At 41.2% G+C, this 21,012-nt stretch overlaps 1 protein-coding gene across 1 annotated transcript in view; it reads left to right on the plus strand.

Annotated features, from left to right (window-relative positions):
* The window catches only part of LOC108665715 (leucine-rich repeats and immunoglobulin-like domains protein 3), a 45,485-nt gene extending 24,480 nt beyond the window's left edge, over positions 1 to 21,005 (plus strand). Inside the window, exons 2-13 of the mRNA XM_018152507.1 lie at positions 1,162 to 1,233; positions 4,761 to 4,832; positions 5,798 to 5,926; positions 11,629 to 11,778; positions 12,103 to 12,246; positions 14,326 to 14,472; positions 15,913 to 16,056; positions 16,204 to 16,987; positions 17,233 to 17,544; positions 17,843 to 18,044; positions 18,260 to 18,766; positions 18,894 to 21,005. Coding sequence (XP_018007996.1) covers positions 1,162 to 1,233; positions 4,761 to 4,832; positions 5,798 to 5,926; positions 11,629 to 11,778; positions 12,103 to 12,246; positions 14,326 to 14,472; positions 15,913 to 16,056; positions 16,204 to 16,987; positions 17,233 to 17,544; positions 17,843 to 18,044; positions 18,260 to 18,766; positions 18,894 to 19,657 — 3,427 coding nt within the window. The 3' untranslated portion in view covers positions 19,658 to 21,005. The remainder of the gene's footprint in view (positions 1 to 1,161; positions 1,234 to 4,760; positions 4,833 to 5,797; positions 5,927 to 11,628; positions 11,779 to 12,102; positions 12,247 to 14,325; positions 14,473 to 15,912; positions 16,057 to 16,203; positions 16,988 to 17,232; positions 17,545 to 17,842; positions 18,045 to 18,259; positions 18,767 to 18,893) is intronic.
* Positions 21,006 to 21,012: the final 7 nt, after the last annotated feature.

The raw sequence follows: 21,012 nt of genomic DNA on the forward strand, positions 1-21,012 counted from the left end.
TCTTTGATTACGTGGAGAAAATTCAAAATAAATATTTTCGTTTTCTGGAGCTCAACAGGATTGTCCAAGGACTACTATAACCGGTATAGTTCTACAATAAGCTGTACGTCTAAATTTATATTATCCTGACGCCGTTCTAAAACTTGAACACATCGAGTAATGTGGCAAGACAGTAAGTCGATGTTTTATCTAGCAATTTTTTTCATCACAAACTATAAATATGATATAGTTCTCGTAAAAATGTATCATTCCTTTACTTACGTTCATCCTCTCATCAACTTTCATGTAAATTTAATTCTTATCCCTTAATTTGTCGTTTATTCAGAAGATTGTTGATGCAAACATTCCATGTTGCTTCCGCATTCGCTTCTCCACACTCGATTTATTCTGCGTGTGCGTTTACGTGACGTTCTTAGTCTAGCTGCATTATAAGGTAATCGTGTAGGTACTGAATTGGATTTCTCTGGTCGAAATGTTTTTGCGGACCCGTATGAAATTCCTGTTTATAAATGCTAGCCGTTGTAAATAGCGCAGCAGCATTTGTAACGCCATATTGTACATGCATTTGCGCACATACTCTATGTTGTGCATTGTTGTAAATACATATAAGAGACGATGTTCATGGTGCAACAACACCAGTGGGGCCATACTTTCAAAAAAAGTTATGAGATCGTAAGTTCATCAGCCAATCATTGACGGCCTTTCAAGTAAAATCCACCAATCATAGACAAGAAAATAGAGCGTAAGTACTTACGTTAACTTAGCGAGTTTTGAAAGTGTAGCCTGGCGCGTTCGAGGGCGTTCCTCAGCCCTCTAGAGCTGGTGAAGTGCGCGTGAGGGAAGGCAATTACCCTCACCTGTCTTGCACCCTCGTGACTGGCGTACTGCGTATCATCGATCCTGACGAAACTGTCCAGCGATTACTGTGTAGGAGTTTTGCTCGTACAATGCACGGCGAAGCACGATACCATATCCTATTAAAGTGATAAACCAGCTTCTTGCTGATATATTAAGTGTCGACATAATCGGAACTCCAACAACTCCACTCCACTTTGCATTCTATCCACAATTTTTTGTTAAAAATGATTCGTTTATATATTTAGAACCTCTGCGTTGTATTCTAATTCTCGATTGGTTGATTGGCATTCTTTTTGTTCGCAGGAAACTTGGGAAGAATCCTGGACTGGACCTGACGGGCAGCGCTCTGCCGTCGCTGACTCGCCTCACATTCTTGTGAGTATTGCAGATGATGTCACACATTGCATTTGTGGACAACGTACAATTTTTGTAAGAAAAATAAGACGATATCAACTTTGCTAAAGTCTAGCGGCTCTAGCCAAACTTGGCCACATATCACAACAACTGTATAGTGAACTGTATAGTGAAGGGGGTCTCTTGTAAAAATGAGGCCGGGAACCACAACAACTGTATAGTGAACCAGCACCTGTGTGGGCTGTGTGGTGTCCCGGCACTGTGTGTGTAGGCTGTGTGGTGTGCCGGCACTGTGTGCAGGCTGTGTGGTGTGCCGGCACTGTGTGTGCAGGCTGTGCGGTGTGCCGGCACTGTGTGTGCAGGCTGTGTGGTGTGCCGGCACTGTGTGTGCAGGCTGTGTAGTGTGCCGGCACTGTGTGTGCAGGCTGTGTGGTGTGCCGGCATTGTGTGTGCAGGCTGTGTGGTGTGCCGGCGCTGTGTGTGCAGGCTGTGTGGTGTGCCGGCACTGTGTGTGCAGGCTGTGTGGTGTGCGTGCGGAAGCTTCTTCCAAGCATCGCGCTGTGCCGGTCGATAGAATCAGTCAAGGAGCGTCGCTGCCGCCTCTTATTTTCCCTGTTGATGCAGCAGCAGCTGCGCTTGGTTGCCGTAATGTTATTTAAATCCACGTTAAGTTTACAGTACATCGATTTCCATCTCTTTACACTGTTAGAAAAATTATCGTTAACGGTATTACCGGCGTTTCAGTGGCCGGTCGGCACGTGAAAAGAAACACCGTGTCGTCGTTTTTATTTTAATTTAACACTAGAAATCCGTAAAACATCAGATAAAAACGGCGAAAGAGTTTATTTTTACGGGGCGACCGGCCACTAGAATGCCAGTGGGACCGTTTTTTCGCCGTTTTTTCTAACAGTGTACTTCCATTGGGAACTGAGCACAATTAAACTTCAAAAAGTTTGAACAAGGCTTCCAGGAACGAGCAAAAAAGATCAGCTCACAAGTGTATTTATTTTTATCTGCAAAAGTCTGGTACACTGAGTTAGGTACTCGTGCCCTGAGAAATGAACGTTCATAAAACATTGATGTTGGTATTACGTGCCATTGCACAAGTTGTCGCATGTGAATGCCGCTTTTTTAGGATTCGTTCATTCACGAATGAACGAATTTTTAATTTTTTGATTGCTATAAGTACATTTTCCGTGCTATCACTGGCCAGTGGCCTCGTTACGGCTTGACGTATTTAGTTCTAAAACGTTTCTTCACTTAAACACGATCATTCAGAATATTAATTGGGCTTTCTTCTTCCTAGGTTTGTTGATGAGAACAGATTTATACCACAACGAGAACACAAAATTTATCTGATGAATTTATCTGATGCATCTTCATCCTCAAGATATCTCGAACAGTCGTAACATTCATTCTCAATAAATGAACGTCCAGCGAACAATCTCTTCTTTTAAATATAACCAAAGGTTTAGGGAAAATTGTTGTTTGGTGGTGCGAAAGATTACTATGATTTTATGTAGCAAATGACGAGTATAGCAAAACTGCATTGAATAATGGAGACATCAACTGTCGGCATCTGATCCTATGAATGTGCTCACTAGCGGCATATATTGATAGGTTATTGGCCATTTTATTAAAGATTTTCCATAAAAACTTTCGTCGAAGATAGAACAAGATACACCACAAGCTCGAGAGACAAGGGCTACCAATTTAAAATTTCACTATAAGTATGAGATAATAAATTTTCACAACAATATTTTTATTGTAAATTTTTGAATACACAAAGATTAGAAGTTTCTATTCGTTTGTCTTCTATTATATTTCATGAGCTCCATAGTGTTAACCGAGTCATTGAACTTAACTTATGACGCAGTCAAGAGAAGAAGAACTCTAGCCACCATGGCGGCAGGCTGAGGCGGCCCCGGAATGCCGTCATTTTCGACTGCTCCCTTATTTTGTCGGTCCCTCGTAGCTGCGAGCGTGTCATTAACTTCTCCCTCTCTCTTGCTCCCTCCTCTTCATCTCTGCGCCGCCCCCACTCCTCTCATGACCGCAGACTGCGTGCCGTCTGCTCAACTTCTTATACGACGCTCCTGCTGCTCGTTGCTTGCTGCTTGTCGGCTGCTGCTTGTCGTTTGCTGCTTGTCGCTGCTGCTTGTCGGCTGCAGCTTGTCGTTTGCTGCTTGTCGCTTGCTGCTTGTCGGCTGTTGCTTGTCGCTTGCTGCTTGTCGCTTGCTGCTTGTCGGCTGCAGCTTGTCGCTTGCTGCTTGTCGCTTGCTGCTTGTCGCTTGCTGCTTGTCGCTTGCTGCTTGTCGCTTGCTGCTTGTCGCTTGCTGCTTGTCGGCTGATGCTGCTGCCGCTTCACTGCTTCCACCAGACAATTCATCTTGATCATGAAATTATCATTAAATGTCTACTCGTAACCTAACTATTAATATTTACATTTGAATGCTAAAATGATAGTAAGACGGTCGTAATGCTATAAGCATGATCGCGTTCAAGCTTATGCAAGTGTGAGGCAGTTACGATGCTCGCAAGACTGGCTTTTCTATAATGGCTACGGGAAGTCAAGCTTACAACAAATTGCTAAGTATAGATACGAATTAATTCGTCTGCCTTAACGTGAAAATTCAGCTCAATCATGGAACTAACTCATTCCGTATTGTTGTTGCACCAACTGGTTCGAGGGTGCGTAACTCATTTTCCGTATTGTTGTTGTACCGACTGGTTCGAGGGTGTGGCGAGTTTTGCTTGCAACGTAACTGCAAGGCACTGCGACTGCCGCTGTTCATGGTGTAGTTCATTTAAGTTAGGGGGCGACGAGGGTTAGGCGCCCCTGACGGTCAGACCTTTAGTATTGATCCGTTAGGGGGAACAGTTTTGCACCGACTCTTCGGTCGCTTCCTTCCTTTGCCAGCAACTTTGCCGTCTCTCTCTTCTTTGCGAAAAATTCCTGCCTTCCTAATATTCTCACAATCCATTTTGGTATGGAAGAGATATGTATGCATTTTTATATAATATATTTAGTCTGGCAATGCCATATCGTGATTCAATATTACGCTTTATCTTCTCGACATCACTGGTATTTTTGCCATCGATGATGTTTACGATTTGCTTATGGATGCGTTCCATCAATTTTATTGCACGATGTAAAATTACCCTCTTATTATATAATTGTGAGATATAATCTATAATTAATCAGAGGCTAAAAAGGATCTTTGTTGCAAGCCCCACGTTTGTGCATTTGTAGAAAAAACATGTTTGTTTATATTTTTTTAAAAAACCTGTAGAAATAATGAATTTCTATGGTATTTCCCTAAGATTAGTGAATTTTCTTTGTCTTTCTGAAAAATGTGTCATGATGAACAAGTATTTGTAGCGATTTGAACGTTAAATTTTGATGCTCTTCTCAGTGTGGCCTTAAAATTGGCTGTTACCATCTGCATAAACATTTTCTTGTTAGATTAAATATTAGTAACGATCATATAGGTATATTAGTACATCACTGCTTCCAACATTTATGTTTGTAATTTGCCTTGTTACAGAGACCTCCAGAAGCTTGGCCTGATACACTTGCCTGACCTCGGCGTCCTGCCTTCCCTGACGCGTCTTTCCCTGTGAGTGAAGATAATCCACGTATCCAGGCGCACGTTTTACGTATCCAGGCGCACGTTTCACGTTTCCAGGCGCACGTTTCACGTATCCAGGCGCACGTTTCACATATCCAGGCGCACGTTTCACGTATCCAGGCGCACTTTTCACGTTTCCAAGCGCACGTTTCGCGTATCCAGGCGCACGTTTCACGTATCCAGGCGCACGTTTCACGTATCCAGGCGCACTTTTCACGTTTCCAAGCGCACGTTTCGCGTATCCAGGCGCACGTTTCACGTATCCAGGTGCACGTTTCACGTATCCAGGCGCACGTTTCACGTATCCAGGCGCACGTATACATGTGCGGGGCGCTCTATTGAGGGAATGTGACAAGCCTGGTTGTAATTTCGGATGTAATGCTTCATGATTCTTTTTCATTTGTTTGTTGTTATTTGAGCTTTTTCATGCAGAGAAATAACCTAAAGCTTTGCAACTTGTTAATGTTTGTTCAATTTAAATACTGACTCCGTAGGCTGTACTCAGTGATCGACTCTGCGCCTACCAAACCGAAAGTGTAACTCTTGTTGTGGTAGCCTGCACTCACGTGACCTGCACCTTACCTTCCACACTAAAGTATAACTCGGCGATAGGCCAGCCCATCCTATTCGTCAACGACGATATTATTATGTTATTACTATGTATGGTAGAGACAATATTATTATGCTATTACTATGTATGGTAGAGACAATATTATTATGCTATTACTATGTATGGTACAGACGATATTATTATGTTATCACTATGTATGGTACAGACAATATTATTATGGTATTACTACGTATGGTAGAGACAATATTATTATGTTATTACTATGTATGTTACAGACAATATTATTATGTTATCACTGTGTATGGTACAGACAATATTATTATGTTATTGCTATGTATGGTATACAGACAATATTATTATGTTATCACTGTGTATGGTACAGACGCGACAACGCTCTCAAGAGGATCGGGAATGAGTTGGACGGAGTGGGCAACTTAGTACAGCTGGACGTGTCCCGCAACGACCTCACGCATCTGCCTGCCCATCTCAACCTGCCGCAACTCACCAAACTGTAAGCGCACGCCTTCCTTGGCTGCTTGTACGAGCAGAAGATTCTCTTAATCACCTCATGTTTCTAAGTCTTTGAATGTATTTTTTGTACTTAAAATGTAAATTTGAGTCTTACCGTACATTTTTTAATGTAGGTAGTTTGTGTAAATTTTTATATTAATTAACAATAAGTATTAAGGGGGGGGGTATGCCCTAAAGTTTTCGGATTTGGCTTTTCCGGTTTTTAGTCTCATCTTAAAGCTGACATTCTGCCCTATCCAACGGTACCATTGCCATCTCTGTACATTGATTTATGCGTTCACGACAGATCATGATATGGGGTAGGGTGGGGGACTTCTTTAACAAATAAGATAGGAGGTAATTCGCTGCCCAGCACTTTAAATACAGTGTTTGAGGTGCAGCTCAGTAACCCGCCTGGCGTCGTATGAGGAGATGTGCATGCAGCCGCTCCCACCATCCTTGACTGGAATCAAGCTCCAGTAACGTTTAGTTTCGTATCCTTGCTACATTGAGTGCCTATATTGCGATGCGCGCGGGACTTTGTCGCGCTCTACTGAACATTCACACTTAATGTCACGGCAAACCTATCTCCTCCTATAGGTAGTTTTGATGCTACAGCAATGAGACATATACCATTCGATTCGTAAAGACCATAACTATCGAGTTATCGAGCCCTTTTTTTACATTTGTGCATAGTTTGGATTCAAAAGGGGGGGAGGGGGGAAAATTTGAAGAAAATGAGAAAAAAATGCGAAGACGGAAAAATGCGTGTAAAAAAAACTAAGGTAAAAATAAAAAAAGGGCTCGATAGGTATGGTCTTTACAAATCGAATGCCATATGTCTCATCGCTGTAGCTTAAAACTCTAGGAGGAGATAGATTTTTAAATTACTCCCTTTTTGTCCGTTTTCTATGAATTTCACGTTTTCTATTTTTTTCCGAAAAAATCATACGAACAAAATGTGCTTGTATTTCGGTTTTACATATATGTGTGAAGTATCAGAAAGATCCGTTAGTAAATGTGGAAGTTTTTCTGGAGGGTATACCCCCCTTAAGTATTTTACTCAAACTTTATTGTTAAACATTTTAATCATCGTTTCTGGGCATCGTTGTATTTTCGAACTACGGATATAAATATTTCTTAGTTAATTACTCAAGTGGAAAATCAAGCCAAGCACCATTGCTAACGGTTGTTTTCTCCGAGAAGAATGCCTTCATATCAGAATGCTGACAGTGCCTATAAACTATAATGTTATTTTCATACCAAAGTTGCTGATCTGGCATTCATTTTCAGAAAACATTTTTGTTGTTCAAGACCTGTCGACAGCTTCTCACAATCACCGTTTAGAAATATCTCCTAATGTTCTGTTTGTTCGGTTTGCAATTTTGATGATGATGCACAAAATGTTTATGCAGGATTAATTAATTATTGCCGAGTGTCGCAGTGTTCGCGAAGCTGATATTTTCATATTTATTTGCATTTGGAAGAAATTGCAATCAAACGATGCTGCCTTAACTGTCTCGACTTTTGAAAATCTTAACACGTTTACGTGCGCGGTTAACTATTGACACTCCCACTTACGCGAGTGTCGTTTGAAATTATCTCTGATAATTATAATATAATTCGTTACTAATAAACTTACGCATAGTACTTAACTAACCGATTAACTATTCTTTGTATGGCCTGAGTTAGGCGCCACAGTTCTTACACCAAGGAAAGAATTCAGGACTTTCCTTAACTTTCCCGCCGATGAGGCCTTTTGGCTTACTAACAATAATATCTAGAAAACTTTTTTTTGCCTGAAGTATGATATATTTATAGCCTGATGTATTATACATTGCTATATAATCACTAATGGGAGAGCTATGACTAGCAAATAAAGCTTAATCATCTCTAAAGCAGCGATTAGGAGATCTGCCATATTCGAACGAAGTGAAGTTAAAACGAATTGTACTGCAAATAATGCGCGTCTGGCGCGGCGCCAGGCTAGACACGTCACCGGTGCGATTTAGTGCTCACCCTGTCTCTCCTAACGCGGCATGTAAATGAGAAGTATTATGTTATTTGAATTGTAATATATATTTGTTCCTGCTGCCAGACTAGGGACAATAAGCATATCCAAAATCGCTGCTCATATCACAGTTTTTAAATATTTTGGCTAATATAAGACGTGTTAGGAAATCAGGATTTTTCCACTTATGAGAGATTCAGTTGGCAATGTTCGCTCGTGATTTACGTGTATCATGCGACTTTTCTGCCAGCTTTGCATTTAATGACCTTGATGGTTCCTGCTGACTACTTTGGAGGTATTACTCACCTTGCTTCTTCACCTGACAAGGAAAACTCTTCCTAGCGACCATTTCAGTCTGATTTCGAATCCAACAAAATTTTATATCTCAATATATTCCGTATTTAGTTATAATTACGATCGAGGTAGACTAACGTTTATCTCAAATGATTCTGTGTGCTGGCTCATAACGAAAATAATCATTATCACTTCCAATTATCGTACATTGTTTCTTGTGCCGTCACTTGGATTGGAATTTTTCGCTTGATTTATTCATTAAGTTCGTATAGCGAGCAGTGCTGCTAATTTGTTCCACTTTGGATAGATTCATCCAAAGACATTCCCATACTTTAATTTTGATATTTTATTTTGGAGTATTTCTGCATGACTGTTTGTTGTGAGACTAGCTTTTATGTCTTAGGTAGGCTTCTACTGTATCCAAATAAAAGTGATATTTTTAGCGCATTTTCTCATTTATGGAAAAAAGGCGCTATTGTGCTCGTAGTGTCCGTCCGTCTATCTGTCCGTCCGTCCGTGACCACGTTTTCGTCGACGAGAAAATGCGCTCTCTGTCACTCACTGCAGTGAGTACTGAGTTATATTTTTTCAGATTTAAGCCAGCATGACTTTTCCGAATCAACATGTGTGTTGTTGAATTTTTTTTGCAAAACAGTCGTGACTTGCCCAACGATATTTTAGCCTTTGTATTGGCTAACAATTGCTGCTGCCTCTCTTGACGTACTGTTCAATTTTGTTGGAATCAAACTCTGGTTATTAGTAAAGCCTTTCTAGCTCTCGTGGCAGATTTGTGGACGAGTCATACTGTATGTTGCTGAATTTCCTCATGCTTTGCAAGTCATAGCGTTGCTGTGTCGAGTTTCGTATTGTGTGTGCGTTACAAGAACGTTTGTATGTGCGTTACAACAACGTTTACTAAACAAAGTTGCTGGGTTGTTTGACTGTTCACCCACAGTCTGGGCTCCGGAATGCGACGTTAAATGCAGCATCACGTTTCGCATTTCGTCACATAATCCTGTACTTTTATTGACATTTTCCAAGTGAGCGCTGTAATTTTGAGCTAATATTCCTCGTGTTGTAGTGTTAAGAGATATTTCTAATTGGCCATGCTGTCCTTTCGCTCAATTTTCAACAAAGTCGGTCATTTATTCTGTAATCTATATTAAGGAAAACCATCAATGCTTCAGTGTTGAGATGTTGCAATTTAAGTTACAAACCAAACAATGCATGCATGGTCTTAATTTCTAATCCAAATTGAGGCGTATCCTAAAGAATATGAATATTTTCGGTAAAATTATTCGAACACGCGTGTTGATTCAAAATTAGAACGTAAATCAGAGGACTTTTCCGCCTACACATTTGTGTGGCAAGTTCTGCGCAGATACGTCACACTAAAATGTCAACATCGACGTCAATCCTGACTGGATTCACTTCACTGCACTCGCGCGGCTGTTTATCCAATTGGTTCAATTGCTTGCGTTCTGCAAAAGGAAACCTCCAATAAAAGCTGGCTCTCCTTGTATTGCGTCTAGGCCGCGCCTTGAGCCAACGTATCTGCTATTTTCCTGATAAATTTTAGCAGACACGCTGAGTTTGTTCTATGACCTGTGGACACTAAACTATGCCTAACTTTGATTAATTTTAATTATATTTACCTTTCTATGTTTTAAACATCCCCTGTGATTGTGTAACTCACCAGTAAGATGATTTGTTTCGTGGGAATAATTGCTTTGACACATTAGTAGCTCTTTCCTTCCTCGAACAATGATGTTAGTGTTCTACTGTTAAGTAGGACGTCGAATTGGAGCATGAATTCTGGACTTGCTATCGGTTTGAATAAACGCTGAAATATTTGTTTAGTTGACAGGGGCTTGTTCACGCGTTCGTTCTCACATATCTCACGCCATTGAAGTGTTGCCGCTGGTCCCGCTTAGGCCTGATATCAACGTGGCAGCTGAACGCTTCAAATGGCAACTCGAAGGCCTTTTTTACAAATAATTTTTGCGTTGTATCTTAAAGTTGCGTCAGGTATTGGCGTTCAATTTCTCACATTTCTACGTGATTAATTATATTATTTGTTTCGTTAACTTTTTTCACTTGATGGATTGTCGACGTTTTAAACATACAGAATTTTTTTTCACTCCAAGTATTTCTAACACAAATTCATATTTTTGGTGATTGGAAATTAGTCTACATTTTATTTTTACAACTACTTAGATGAGACAGCAAATCAGATGAGACAAACAGAATAAAAGTAAATTTTGTCCATAGTCATTGACGTTGTAGAATCGTCTTCAAAGTTTCTTCGTTAATCCGGCACAAGTGACATCTGGTCACGTTTCAACGCTTAGAAGCCATGTCACCATAAGCCATGATACCATAATTAAATTCATTTATGCACTTAATAAATCGGTTTATTTTCAGGTTATTACTCTTTGATGATGCTGTAGCCAACGTGTAGGCCCGTTATGTTTCACGCTCGCTACATATGACGGTGTTCCCCCCATTCCAAGACCTCATTAATTTAGTTTATTTGATCTGCGAATATTTGTGCGACTAGCGTTCTCTAGCGCGTGGAATGTAAAGTAGCGCGGCAGGCGTGTGGGCTGTGCAGTCTCACAGCGGCTGAAGTGAGTTCTTCCTGTCGCGCAGCATTCGCAGCTTCGAAATTGGGAAGTTCTTCATCAACACATTTCCCATTGTACGATTTGTGAACTGATGCTCGTCTACTTTCGGGTAGTTCATCTTTCGTTTAGCTCCCGAAATCGGGAAGTTCTTCATCAACACATTTCCCATTGTACGATTTGTGAACTGATGCTCGTCTACTTTCGGGTAGTTCAGCTTTCGTTTAGCTCACAGTGCTTGTTTGGGTCAGTATTATCAAACTTGTTTCGTCTTCTATTGTCAAAGATTTCAGACGAGAAATGTTTATTTTCTTGTCCTTCTGTGCCTTTATTTTAATACATTTGTTGGCTCTGTGGGTCTAATTTCAGTGATTAAACTCCTGCTTAGCCTGTTATCCACGATGGATCATTTTAATGGCAATATTATTCTCAAAAATTGCGAGAAATGGTCATCAAATAATATCTTTTCTCCAGTTACGTCATAGTAATTCAATGAAGCTAAAAAATTATATTGCCGTGAGTGAAACGTAATCGTTTACGCCGGCTTCTCACAATAAATAGAATCCATGAAGCTAAAAATGATATTGCGGTGAGTGAAACGTAATCGTTTAAGAAGGCTTCACAATAAATAGAACCTTGTTTGCCGTACTAGTCGCCTCCACACAGCGCATCCACATTCGCCTTCACAGCATTCATGTCGCAGATTTACACGCTTTTGCGTGACGATAATCAGGTGCATTTACCAAGTGCCTAATAGGATTTTCTCACGGGCAGGAACCTGGACCGGAACAACATCTCGCGAGTCTCAGGGACGGGTCAAGGGCTGCCTTCTCTGCAGGAATTGAAGCTTGTTAAGAATGCCATCACCACCGAAACTCTTGTGTCATCACAGCTTTTGAACAACCTGCCTGCTCTCACTAGTTTGTGAGTGCTACTCTGATCTTAGTTTTTCTTTGAAATTCTGGGTAGGTATAAATCAGGTAATCTTGGAGTCTTGCGCAACAGTCAACTAATTGCTACTTAGAACTGCATTAGTACTTGCCCCCGGTCTTTTCTAGTTAAAATTCTGCGGTTTTGGCGGACAGCCGATTTCTAAATTTTTTAGCAATTGACCTACTGCAAGTAAAAGTAATCCGAGCACCTGTTTGGGTTTTCCAGCTAGTATTTTGAAAACTTCTTTCTTCTTAGTGATTACTTTTGAAATTAGGTTATTTCCAAGTTCATAACTAACGTTCGCTATATTTACAGGAACCTGAACAACAACAACCTACGGGAGTTGCCTGGTCTGATCTTCCAAGAATGCAAGGCGCTCGAGGTGCTCAAGCTCAGCAAGAACCAACTTGTCTCCCTCGGCGACGGCGTCTTCTACGGCCTCAGCAGACTGCGAACTCTGTGAGTGCGCCGTGCTTTTGAACTTTTTCATTGATGCTGCACTTGATTCACTCTTTGAAATGACCGCATATGTATTCGGTTGAAACGAGTTCTCTCTATTATTTAAGTGGAACTAAAATTAAATTATGTCAAAAATATTCTACACCAATTTTATCAGGTATACTGTATCTCTGCATCTTGCCATAAATTTTTTGATTCCTTCTTCGTGAATTTACCCAGCTTGAACTCTCGGAAAAACCAAATTGCCTTTCGATTTATTTCTTAGAATGAGCTGTTGTGTTAAAATCTGATTATATTCGTCATATTATATTATCTATTCGCTACTTGAAAGATAAATGTCGGTTGGATCGAGTTTGAAATATGGAAGAAATGCCTGACCGCCAAGCCAAATTTTTCAACAATAATTTCGGTTGCTCTTTAAGTTCTGCGTCTAGCTTTGTGGTGCAGAATCACTCCTTTCCGATTGATCAGAGAAGGCAATTTTTGCTGTGACAGTTCTTTGAGACGTGTGAACTGCTGACAGAAAACTTCAGTTGTTCTTGTTTGATTGACACCGATTAGTTCATGAGAAACACTTCGCTCTAAAATCTACCATACACACAAGTAGACTGTCTTAGGGTGAAACCCACTTTCGGTCGTGAAATTGGCTTTCAAATACGACTTAGCTCCCGTCTTTTGGACTTAACATAAGTGTTGAGGATCCGCTTATCGTCACCACTTAAAATTCAATCTGGAAAAAGGGCCTAAAGTTCATTAGAACGTAGTCAATTGGACCCAGAGCTCAATCGATCGGACCGTAATCCAATCATTAGGACCCAGATCTTAATCAATCGGAAACAGACCTTAATCAATCGGACCCAGATCTTAATCAATCGGAAACAGATCTTAATCAATCGGACCCAGATCTTAATCAATGGAAACAGATTTTCAAGAGAACGCAGTCAATCGGACGTAGATCTCAATCAAGGTTAATCTCCACTAATTTCCCTATTTTCTAGTAAGGAACAAATTCCCTGCCAGCTACATTTTTCGCGCTTTAATCGCTATAGGTGTGCTTTCAACTCGCATCTTTAACTCGGTCCTGAAACTTCAGGTCAAGCTTGATCTTTTGTTCTGATATTTTGGTGGACTAGTCAAGCTCACCTTTTTGTTTAGCTCACGATACAGAATTTTTTCATGCTTCTCCCTACGTATTATCCACGTAATGAAAACCAGCACGAATTAGGTAAATGTGCCCACAAAGAAGGATACAGATTCTCCATAATAATTGGCTCGCAAAATAAACAATGATTTGCGGAGATTTGAATTATTACAATTAAATGGCTACATACTACCGGCGCGCTCTGTAGGGGCTAAGAGCACTGAGGGCAGTCGTGCCGCCTAAGGCAGGTGCGTCAAATGAGACTATCTGCAGCAGGATAGTTCGGTATTATTTATCGATGATAGTTCGGTATAGGTAATGTTCGGTATTCTTTATTATTAGCGATAAAAAGTCTCAGACATCTTTTATGCTATGAGTACCAAGTTCAAACAATTTGTCAAATGGTTAACATCATTGTTGTGGATCGAAAAGGCATAAATGAAGAAAATTTCAATATTACAGGTAATTTGCTACCTGTCTCTTAGGATTGTCGCACAAAAAATAAATATTCTCTTTTTTTTTTAATTTCAGCTACTCTTGCTTACTCGTCGTGCTTGTGACTTTAAGAATATTGTCGAAGTGCTGCTTACGTGCTTGAAATTTAGCGGCAGTTCTCAGCACCTTCCAAATATGTGATCTACTGTTTACTTCGTGGTTGTGTTCAACAATGTGTTTGCTCTGCATCAACATTTGCTGCTCGAGTTTTTGAGTGTTGAGCAACTGTGCTGTGGTCCGTACATCACGTCCCGTACTTCGACGCACATTTCCATAATTTTATCGGTATTTTTCAAGTTTGTTCAGTAGGTTATGAGGTAATTGTAATTATTCCCCACATGATTTAGTATTAACATCCGTGTGTTGTGTGTTGTTGTTCCACATAAATCTTCGCTAACTCGTTTAAAGTTGTATTCCATAAGATATCTTTTTTCTTGCCTCAGGTCTCTGGATCAAAATAACTTGACTTCGGTGACTAAGAATTGGCTCTTTGGTCTGGAGTCGCTGGAGGAGCTCTCGTTGCGACACAATTCGATTTCAAACATCGACTCCTATTCCTGGAAGAACACCGCCCCCAAACTCATATCGCTGTAAGTCACCTGACTACCAATCATCATGTTATGGTGGCACTTATGTTCTAAGAAACTTGATTTGCCCCTTCCAGTTTCATTATTTCATTTCATTTGTATTTATCTCCTTGTGGAAGAGAAGCTTCAGTTTCATCTCGTCTTCTAAAACAGCCTAATTAAACAAATGAGGCCGTTTTACCAGCACCAAACAGCTCTAAAACAGCCTACTGAAAGGCATAAATCTTCCTGCATGGCCTTGCAAATGCTCTGATTACAATAGACAAATGTTTTGAGACTTCGAGAAAAGCCATCAAGATACCTCTTGGCAAATACTCGAGTCTCATTCATATGCAGTAATATTTTCGCTCGACCCAATGCACACCAAAAGCGTTCTCTGAAAAAAACTTACGCGAGCGTCTATGTCTTCGTTTGGCTGCTATGCTAATTAATATTTCTTTGCATTGCTTCAAAACTTTATGGAGCACATTAACCTTTCCGCAGGCAAGTTACCATGAGTTGTCACTTCATAGATCCTCACAAAAAGGCTCACCACGGCCCCGGTTATGTGTTTGAGGCTACGTTATCATGCCACGGCCAATCACTAATCAATTCTCTGACCATCGTTCCATACATACCGTCACCTCTTACCACGCTAATAAATTAAAATATGAGCATTGAAAGGAACGTTTTTGCCCGAACAACGAAATTTACGCTTTTCCCGCATTTTTCAGCTAAGTGACACAAGTAACAATATCTTTTCAATTATAGACAGTAAGTTGATGGATTTGAATAAAATTAAAGTTAAGTACATTTTTTACATTTAATTAACGAAATTTAATTAATATTTGTTTATTAGCGTAGTGAACATGTAAAATAATTTTTAAATTGCAATTTACTTCTCCAATTTGCAAAATTTTGAATAATTCTTAACCTTCTACCGCCTGACATGAGTAACCGGAGCAAAATTGTCACAAGCCTACTTCCTAAAAAAGATACAAAAGATACGTTCTAGTGAGCGCAAAATAACTTGCACTGATGGTTGCCACAACGTGCTACCTTGAATTGTTCTCTTGAATTGTTGCGTACAAACGTCCTCAGGTTGCTACACTCAATAGTTTACGTATAATTAAAGTTGAAAGTTACTTTAAAATGTTCTCTGTTGCGTACAAACGTCCTCAGGTTGCTACACTCAATAGTTTACGTATAATTCCAGTTGGAAGTTATGTTTCCGAAGTGACATACGGCGGTAGAGGGCTGAGTGGGAGTATATATGTCTTCGAATTTTCAAATACTTCGCATCTGGAATTCATTTTTGCAAGTCCCACCATAGTCTCCTCGAAATAACTTCCCACGATTATCCAGCGTTAGCTCAGCGCATCAGTTCTGATGTTTACAATGATTAAATCTGCTTTTATATTATCTTTTGATTGATGATTAAATTTCTGGTTTACGTACGTGCAGTGACCTGAGCTACAATAGACTGGTATCACTACACACAAGCTCGCTGGAGGGCTTACAGCAGCTTCAGCTTCTTGTCGTCTCCCACAATCACCTGAGTTCTATTCAGCCTCGTACTTTCGTGTCCACACCGCATCTCCTACAGCTGTGAGTATGGCTGCTTATTGCGGTATTTGGAGTAATTACTAATTTAGAATCGTGACCTCTCGAAATTGGTGCATCTTGTTACTCATGAATTTTTAGTGTTATAAACACTAATGTGTGGATTTCATAACAAATCTTTCATGCTTGCAGGGACTTGTCGTATAACGATCTGCGGTGGCCGGTTGAAGAGCCTGGTGAGGCTTTCTATGGTCTGTCGAAGCTCATGCGCCTTGACCTTTCATACAACGCAATCGAGGCCGTGCAGTACAAGTCTCTTGCGCCTATGGAGCGCCTCAGTCTTCTGGACTTGAGTGGTAACGCCATCAGGACGCTGCATGATAACCCATTTCGCCATCTACAGCCTGGCGAAGGTGGTGAACCTGGCCAAGTGATCATGAACACCACGGCGCTAGTGTGCGACTGTCATTTGCTGTGGGTGCAAGACTGGCTCAACACCACCACAATCAGTTTAGACCGTCTTCATGCTACTTGCAGCTATCCGAATGGAGAGATCGGCAGATCAATTCAAAACCTAAAGAGTGCAACACTGTCTTGTGATCACACTCCGCGTCCTCTCATTCAGAGCTCCCCGGAAGACAGGATCATACTCCTCGACGCTGATGTTGAATTGCATTGCAAAGCTCTTGTTGGCAGTAGAGGTGGCATCCCCGACGTTCTGTGGAGCCGTAACCAGCAGGTCGTTGAGCCTTATAAACTAGACAAGAAAATGACGGTCGTCAAACCTGATCCTGAAGGCGGTGTCATCAGTGAACTTGTCTCAACTTTACACTTGTCTAACGTACAGCACAGAGACGAAGGTTACTACCAGTGCGTCGTGCGCAACGATCACGGCGTCGATTATTCGGATTCGGCACTAATCGAAGTGCAAGTCAAACCGCATTTCACCATTCGCCCTTCTAACATAAATACGGCGGTATGTATCGGCCTCCATCTATAACTGTGGTGTTAAGTGTTACTATTATATGTTGAAAATTATTTGGAACATCCAACAGTATTTGCGTTATCATAATTCTACGCCGGGTGAGAAATGCATTTCTTCCGAAGTCCGCCTCTTAGACCCGTATTTAACGACGATATTTTAAATGATGCATTGTTTGTCTTGCTCACAATTTTCTCTAAACAACGCCAACTCAGGAATGTTATGTAATGTTTCCTCAGGTGGACGGTGTCGCGCGTCTTGATTGCGCAGCGGATGGCGAGCCAACTCCAGAAATATCGTTACAGAAAGGCGGCAGTGACGACTTTCCTGCCGCGCGAGAACGGCGCTTGGTGGTCGAGCCTGATGATACGGTGTTTTTTATCCGCTCGGTCACGGTACACGATGAAGGTACCTACACTTGCACTGCTAGGAGCACTGCAGGTGTTGTACAAGCCAGTGCCAACATCACCGTGACGCAGGCACCCTTCTTCGTGCACCCTGTCAGTGACGTCACGAGCAGGCCTGGCGAGTCGGCCGTCATGCAATGTCAGGTATGCAGCTGTGCCCACATATCTGTAGTAAATCCATGTCGATGTTTTTTGTTTTAATTTTTATTAAAGAATGCGCACAAGATATCTATAGTTGGAATTTAATTTTGAAAAAAAAATTCTACAGGCGTTGATGAAAGTGTGAGCAAATAACATTTATTTACTCGATTATTGGTATACTCTTGTTCTCGTCTCCATTGAGTTCTGAAAGTTTTGCTTCTTGCGTTGAATTTTGATGACGTTACTAGGGAAAATTTATATATACTAATACTAAGCTTATGAATTGTGTTTGATTGGCTAGGGCGGTGGTCGTCCTGAGCCGTCCATATCGTGGGTGCGCGAGGGCGTTGTCCTTACGACGGCCGGTCGTCACGTGAACGCCGACGGTGGTCAGTTCTTGATCGTGATGGACGTGCGGCCTGAAGATGCTGGAACATACACGTGCCAACTCACCAACACATACGGCACTCGGCGTCAAACTATACACCTATCTGTCATTGACGGTATGTTTATGAAATTAACTTCTGTTGTATTAACATTGTGCATTGTGCGAGTCATATAATCAGCTTTTGCGTTATTAGCATTGTGCGAGTCACATTTTTACGGTGAAAAATTGCCGTAAACATTCACCTTGTTGGTGAGTTCACTTGGAGTTCTTGTCGGATTTGTAAAAACAATATTGGTCAGTGAATCTCATTAATAAATTATTTTTGCTCAGGTCTGTTGGTAGATGGCCACACTACTCTTGGACTTGTAATGATGGCTGTGGTGGTTTGCGTTGTCATCACGTCCTTGGTGTGGGTCATCATCATATTCCACTCAAGAAGGAAAGATCGAAGCATGTCAGCTCGTCGCCGTCACAACACACTGGGTCAGTATGCGGGCTCGTTATCCTTAGGCTCCCCCCGACACGAGACATTCCTGCCTATTGCGGAACCCCTCCTAAACACTACTGAGATAGTACTAACTGATGACCCCACACATGGCGCCGATGTTGTTCTGGTTGGGCCGGACACGAGCTCGGAACATTCTACTGGCAAGGACTCGGGAGTGGGCGACTCCAGTCAACGCTCCAGCGAAGACTTGAGGCAGATCGAAGGCATCGAAAGAGGCACATGTGATGTTCCTGGAACAGCCGTCTTGGAGGGGCAGCACAGCACTGCCAGCTCGGCTCTCTTGCTTTACGCTGATCACAACGGTCATCACTTATCTGCTATGACCAGAGGTATGCATTTAAAATCTGATTAATTATCAGTCGGTAATATTTTTTGAAACAATTTTTCTTTTGTTGTAGTGGTTCATGTGACTATTCTTTTGTCTATTTTTGCTCATGATTGCTCATATTGTTGCAGGTGGCAGCAGCCTCAGCGTGACAACAGATAGTGACTCTCGTTACGAAGATTCACGCCCTCGACTTTCAACTTTTGGAAGCGGTGGTTGTGCTACACTTCGTCGACCTGCCAGCCACCGCCCAATTCCCGTGTCCGTACCGTCTATACTACCTCGACGTCACATCACTACAACCCTTCCACACAAACATTCTTTTAAAGCTCATCAACTCGGCAAACGAGACCCTGATAATTTAAGCTATTTTCTCCCGGGCGCTTCCGACCTCATGCGGTCCCCGAGTCTGCAGCGGCCAGTTCGTTCATCATCACCCTGCAGGTCTCATTTTAAAGATCCCAATCCGTATTCTAGACCCTCCAATAAACTCATACCCACTGATAACGCTGCATGCAGTAAAGATGACTCAGCACCGAGCTCTAGTCCTGAAATGTACTCCCGCGTTTCTAGCCCTCAATATATGAGTGCGGGCATTGCTACTCAGGATGGCAACGATGCAAGCCCTCCTTGCCGATCAGGGAGTCCTCAATATATGTCAAGTTTATTGAGTGCTCGTTCTGATCACGAGCGGCTTCCTAACGGAATAAATCAAGGCAAGAGATACCGTCCTAGCGATTACTCTTCGCCGTCCATAATTTATAGCCATGCTGTAGGTGTAGAAATGAATGGTCTGGTCGCAGACGATTCGCCTTCAAATTGCAGGTCGCCATCGTTCCCTGATGCAGCTGATTTACCTCCTGAAATTGCTGTGGATACTGCGGCACCAAGATAGATTATTTTATCACCCGCAAGCTGCTATTGTAATTTGGGCATAAACGTTCTTCTTGTATAGAATATTACATAACTTGCATTTCATGAATAGTCAGTCATTTAGAGTGTATATTAATTCTATACCGCTTCATAGATACGTCGCGCTATTTATTTCCACGTGCTATCTGAAAATGCTTACCACTAAGTCATAACTCATTTCATCCTTTCATCTGTTGTTATATTTGTATTATGTATATACGGTTCATACTTTCCTTGTGCAATCAACGCATGTTTAAGATCAGCTCTACAGTTGTGTGCTACGAGAACATTTAATTCCTTTTTCCAATGGAATCTTGGTTATTCTAACGAATTGAGTCTGGGAGATAACTCTCCACCGCCTTTATATTTTTCTCCTATTATAGTTTTTGATGATCATACTCACGAGACTTCACCTTTTAGATGTCAAACAGCTAAGAGCGTCGCTCGCCCCCTAGACGATTTCCAATAGTTTACTCGAGTTCAGCTACTGCTTTACCTTGATGTATGAAGCCTAATTATAAAAACTTTTTGTGCATGAAGTCCACCTTCATTGTAGTTATTGCGGCTTCCTCTTCATGTTGCCATTTTATGTGATGAGTTAAGTGTTAGTAACGTGCTAGCGCCACAATTAACTATCTAGTAACATTTACTCTTAGAACTACTCACTAATCACTAGTGACAAGACTGGCTCCATTATTAGTCATGTATGCGAGATTTGTATTTTCGTGCACTCTACCACTCAAGTTCGTGCTCGATTCGTTAAAAATAATTTTGATCGTGCTGAAATGTAATAATGATCATTTGGACATCTGTGCATTTGACTTCCAGCAGGATAGCGACCTTTCAGTTTCCAAAATACCCTTAGCTTTCAATTTCTTGGTTACTTCGAACAGAATTGAAGGCTTAACAAACAGAATATTTTTTTATTTGTTCGTCAGTTTTCAATCCGAAACCTGTACCTCTGGACCCAGAGCAATCCTCTTTTTTGCCATGCAGCTACTTGCCTGTGATGTACCATGTAAATTATTGTTATGTTACTAATTTTATTGTGATGCAGGAATTTTAATGCAGTGCCATGTAATTAACATTCATAGCGCTATTGGGTTGATGTTGTCACGTCTTCTGCAGGTTGATACCTCAGAAGAAATTTAGTTCTGAATGTATATTGAATGATCTTGCTCAGTATCCTTTAGATAAACTCAGGCATTCAACTTATCAGTTTTAAAAACAATTCTTCTACAACCGATGGCACCTATGAAGTCGCTGATATCAGTTGAAAGAGCACTAGGTGTGTAAAAATTTGTAAAGTTTTAATATAAGCTGCATAATTATTACGTA

The sequence above is a fragment of the Hyalella azteca genome, unplaced genomic scaffold (assembly GCF_000764305.2).
Source record: "Hyalella azteca isolate HAZT.00-mixed unplaced genomic scaffold, Hazt_2.0.2 contig261, whole genome shotgun sequence".
NCBI classification, from domain to species: domain Eukaryota; kingdom Metazoa; phylum Arthropoda; class Malacostraca; order Amphipoda; family Hyalellidae; genus Hyalella; species Hyalella azteca.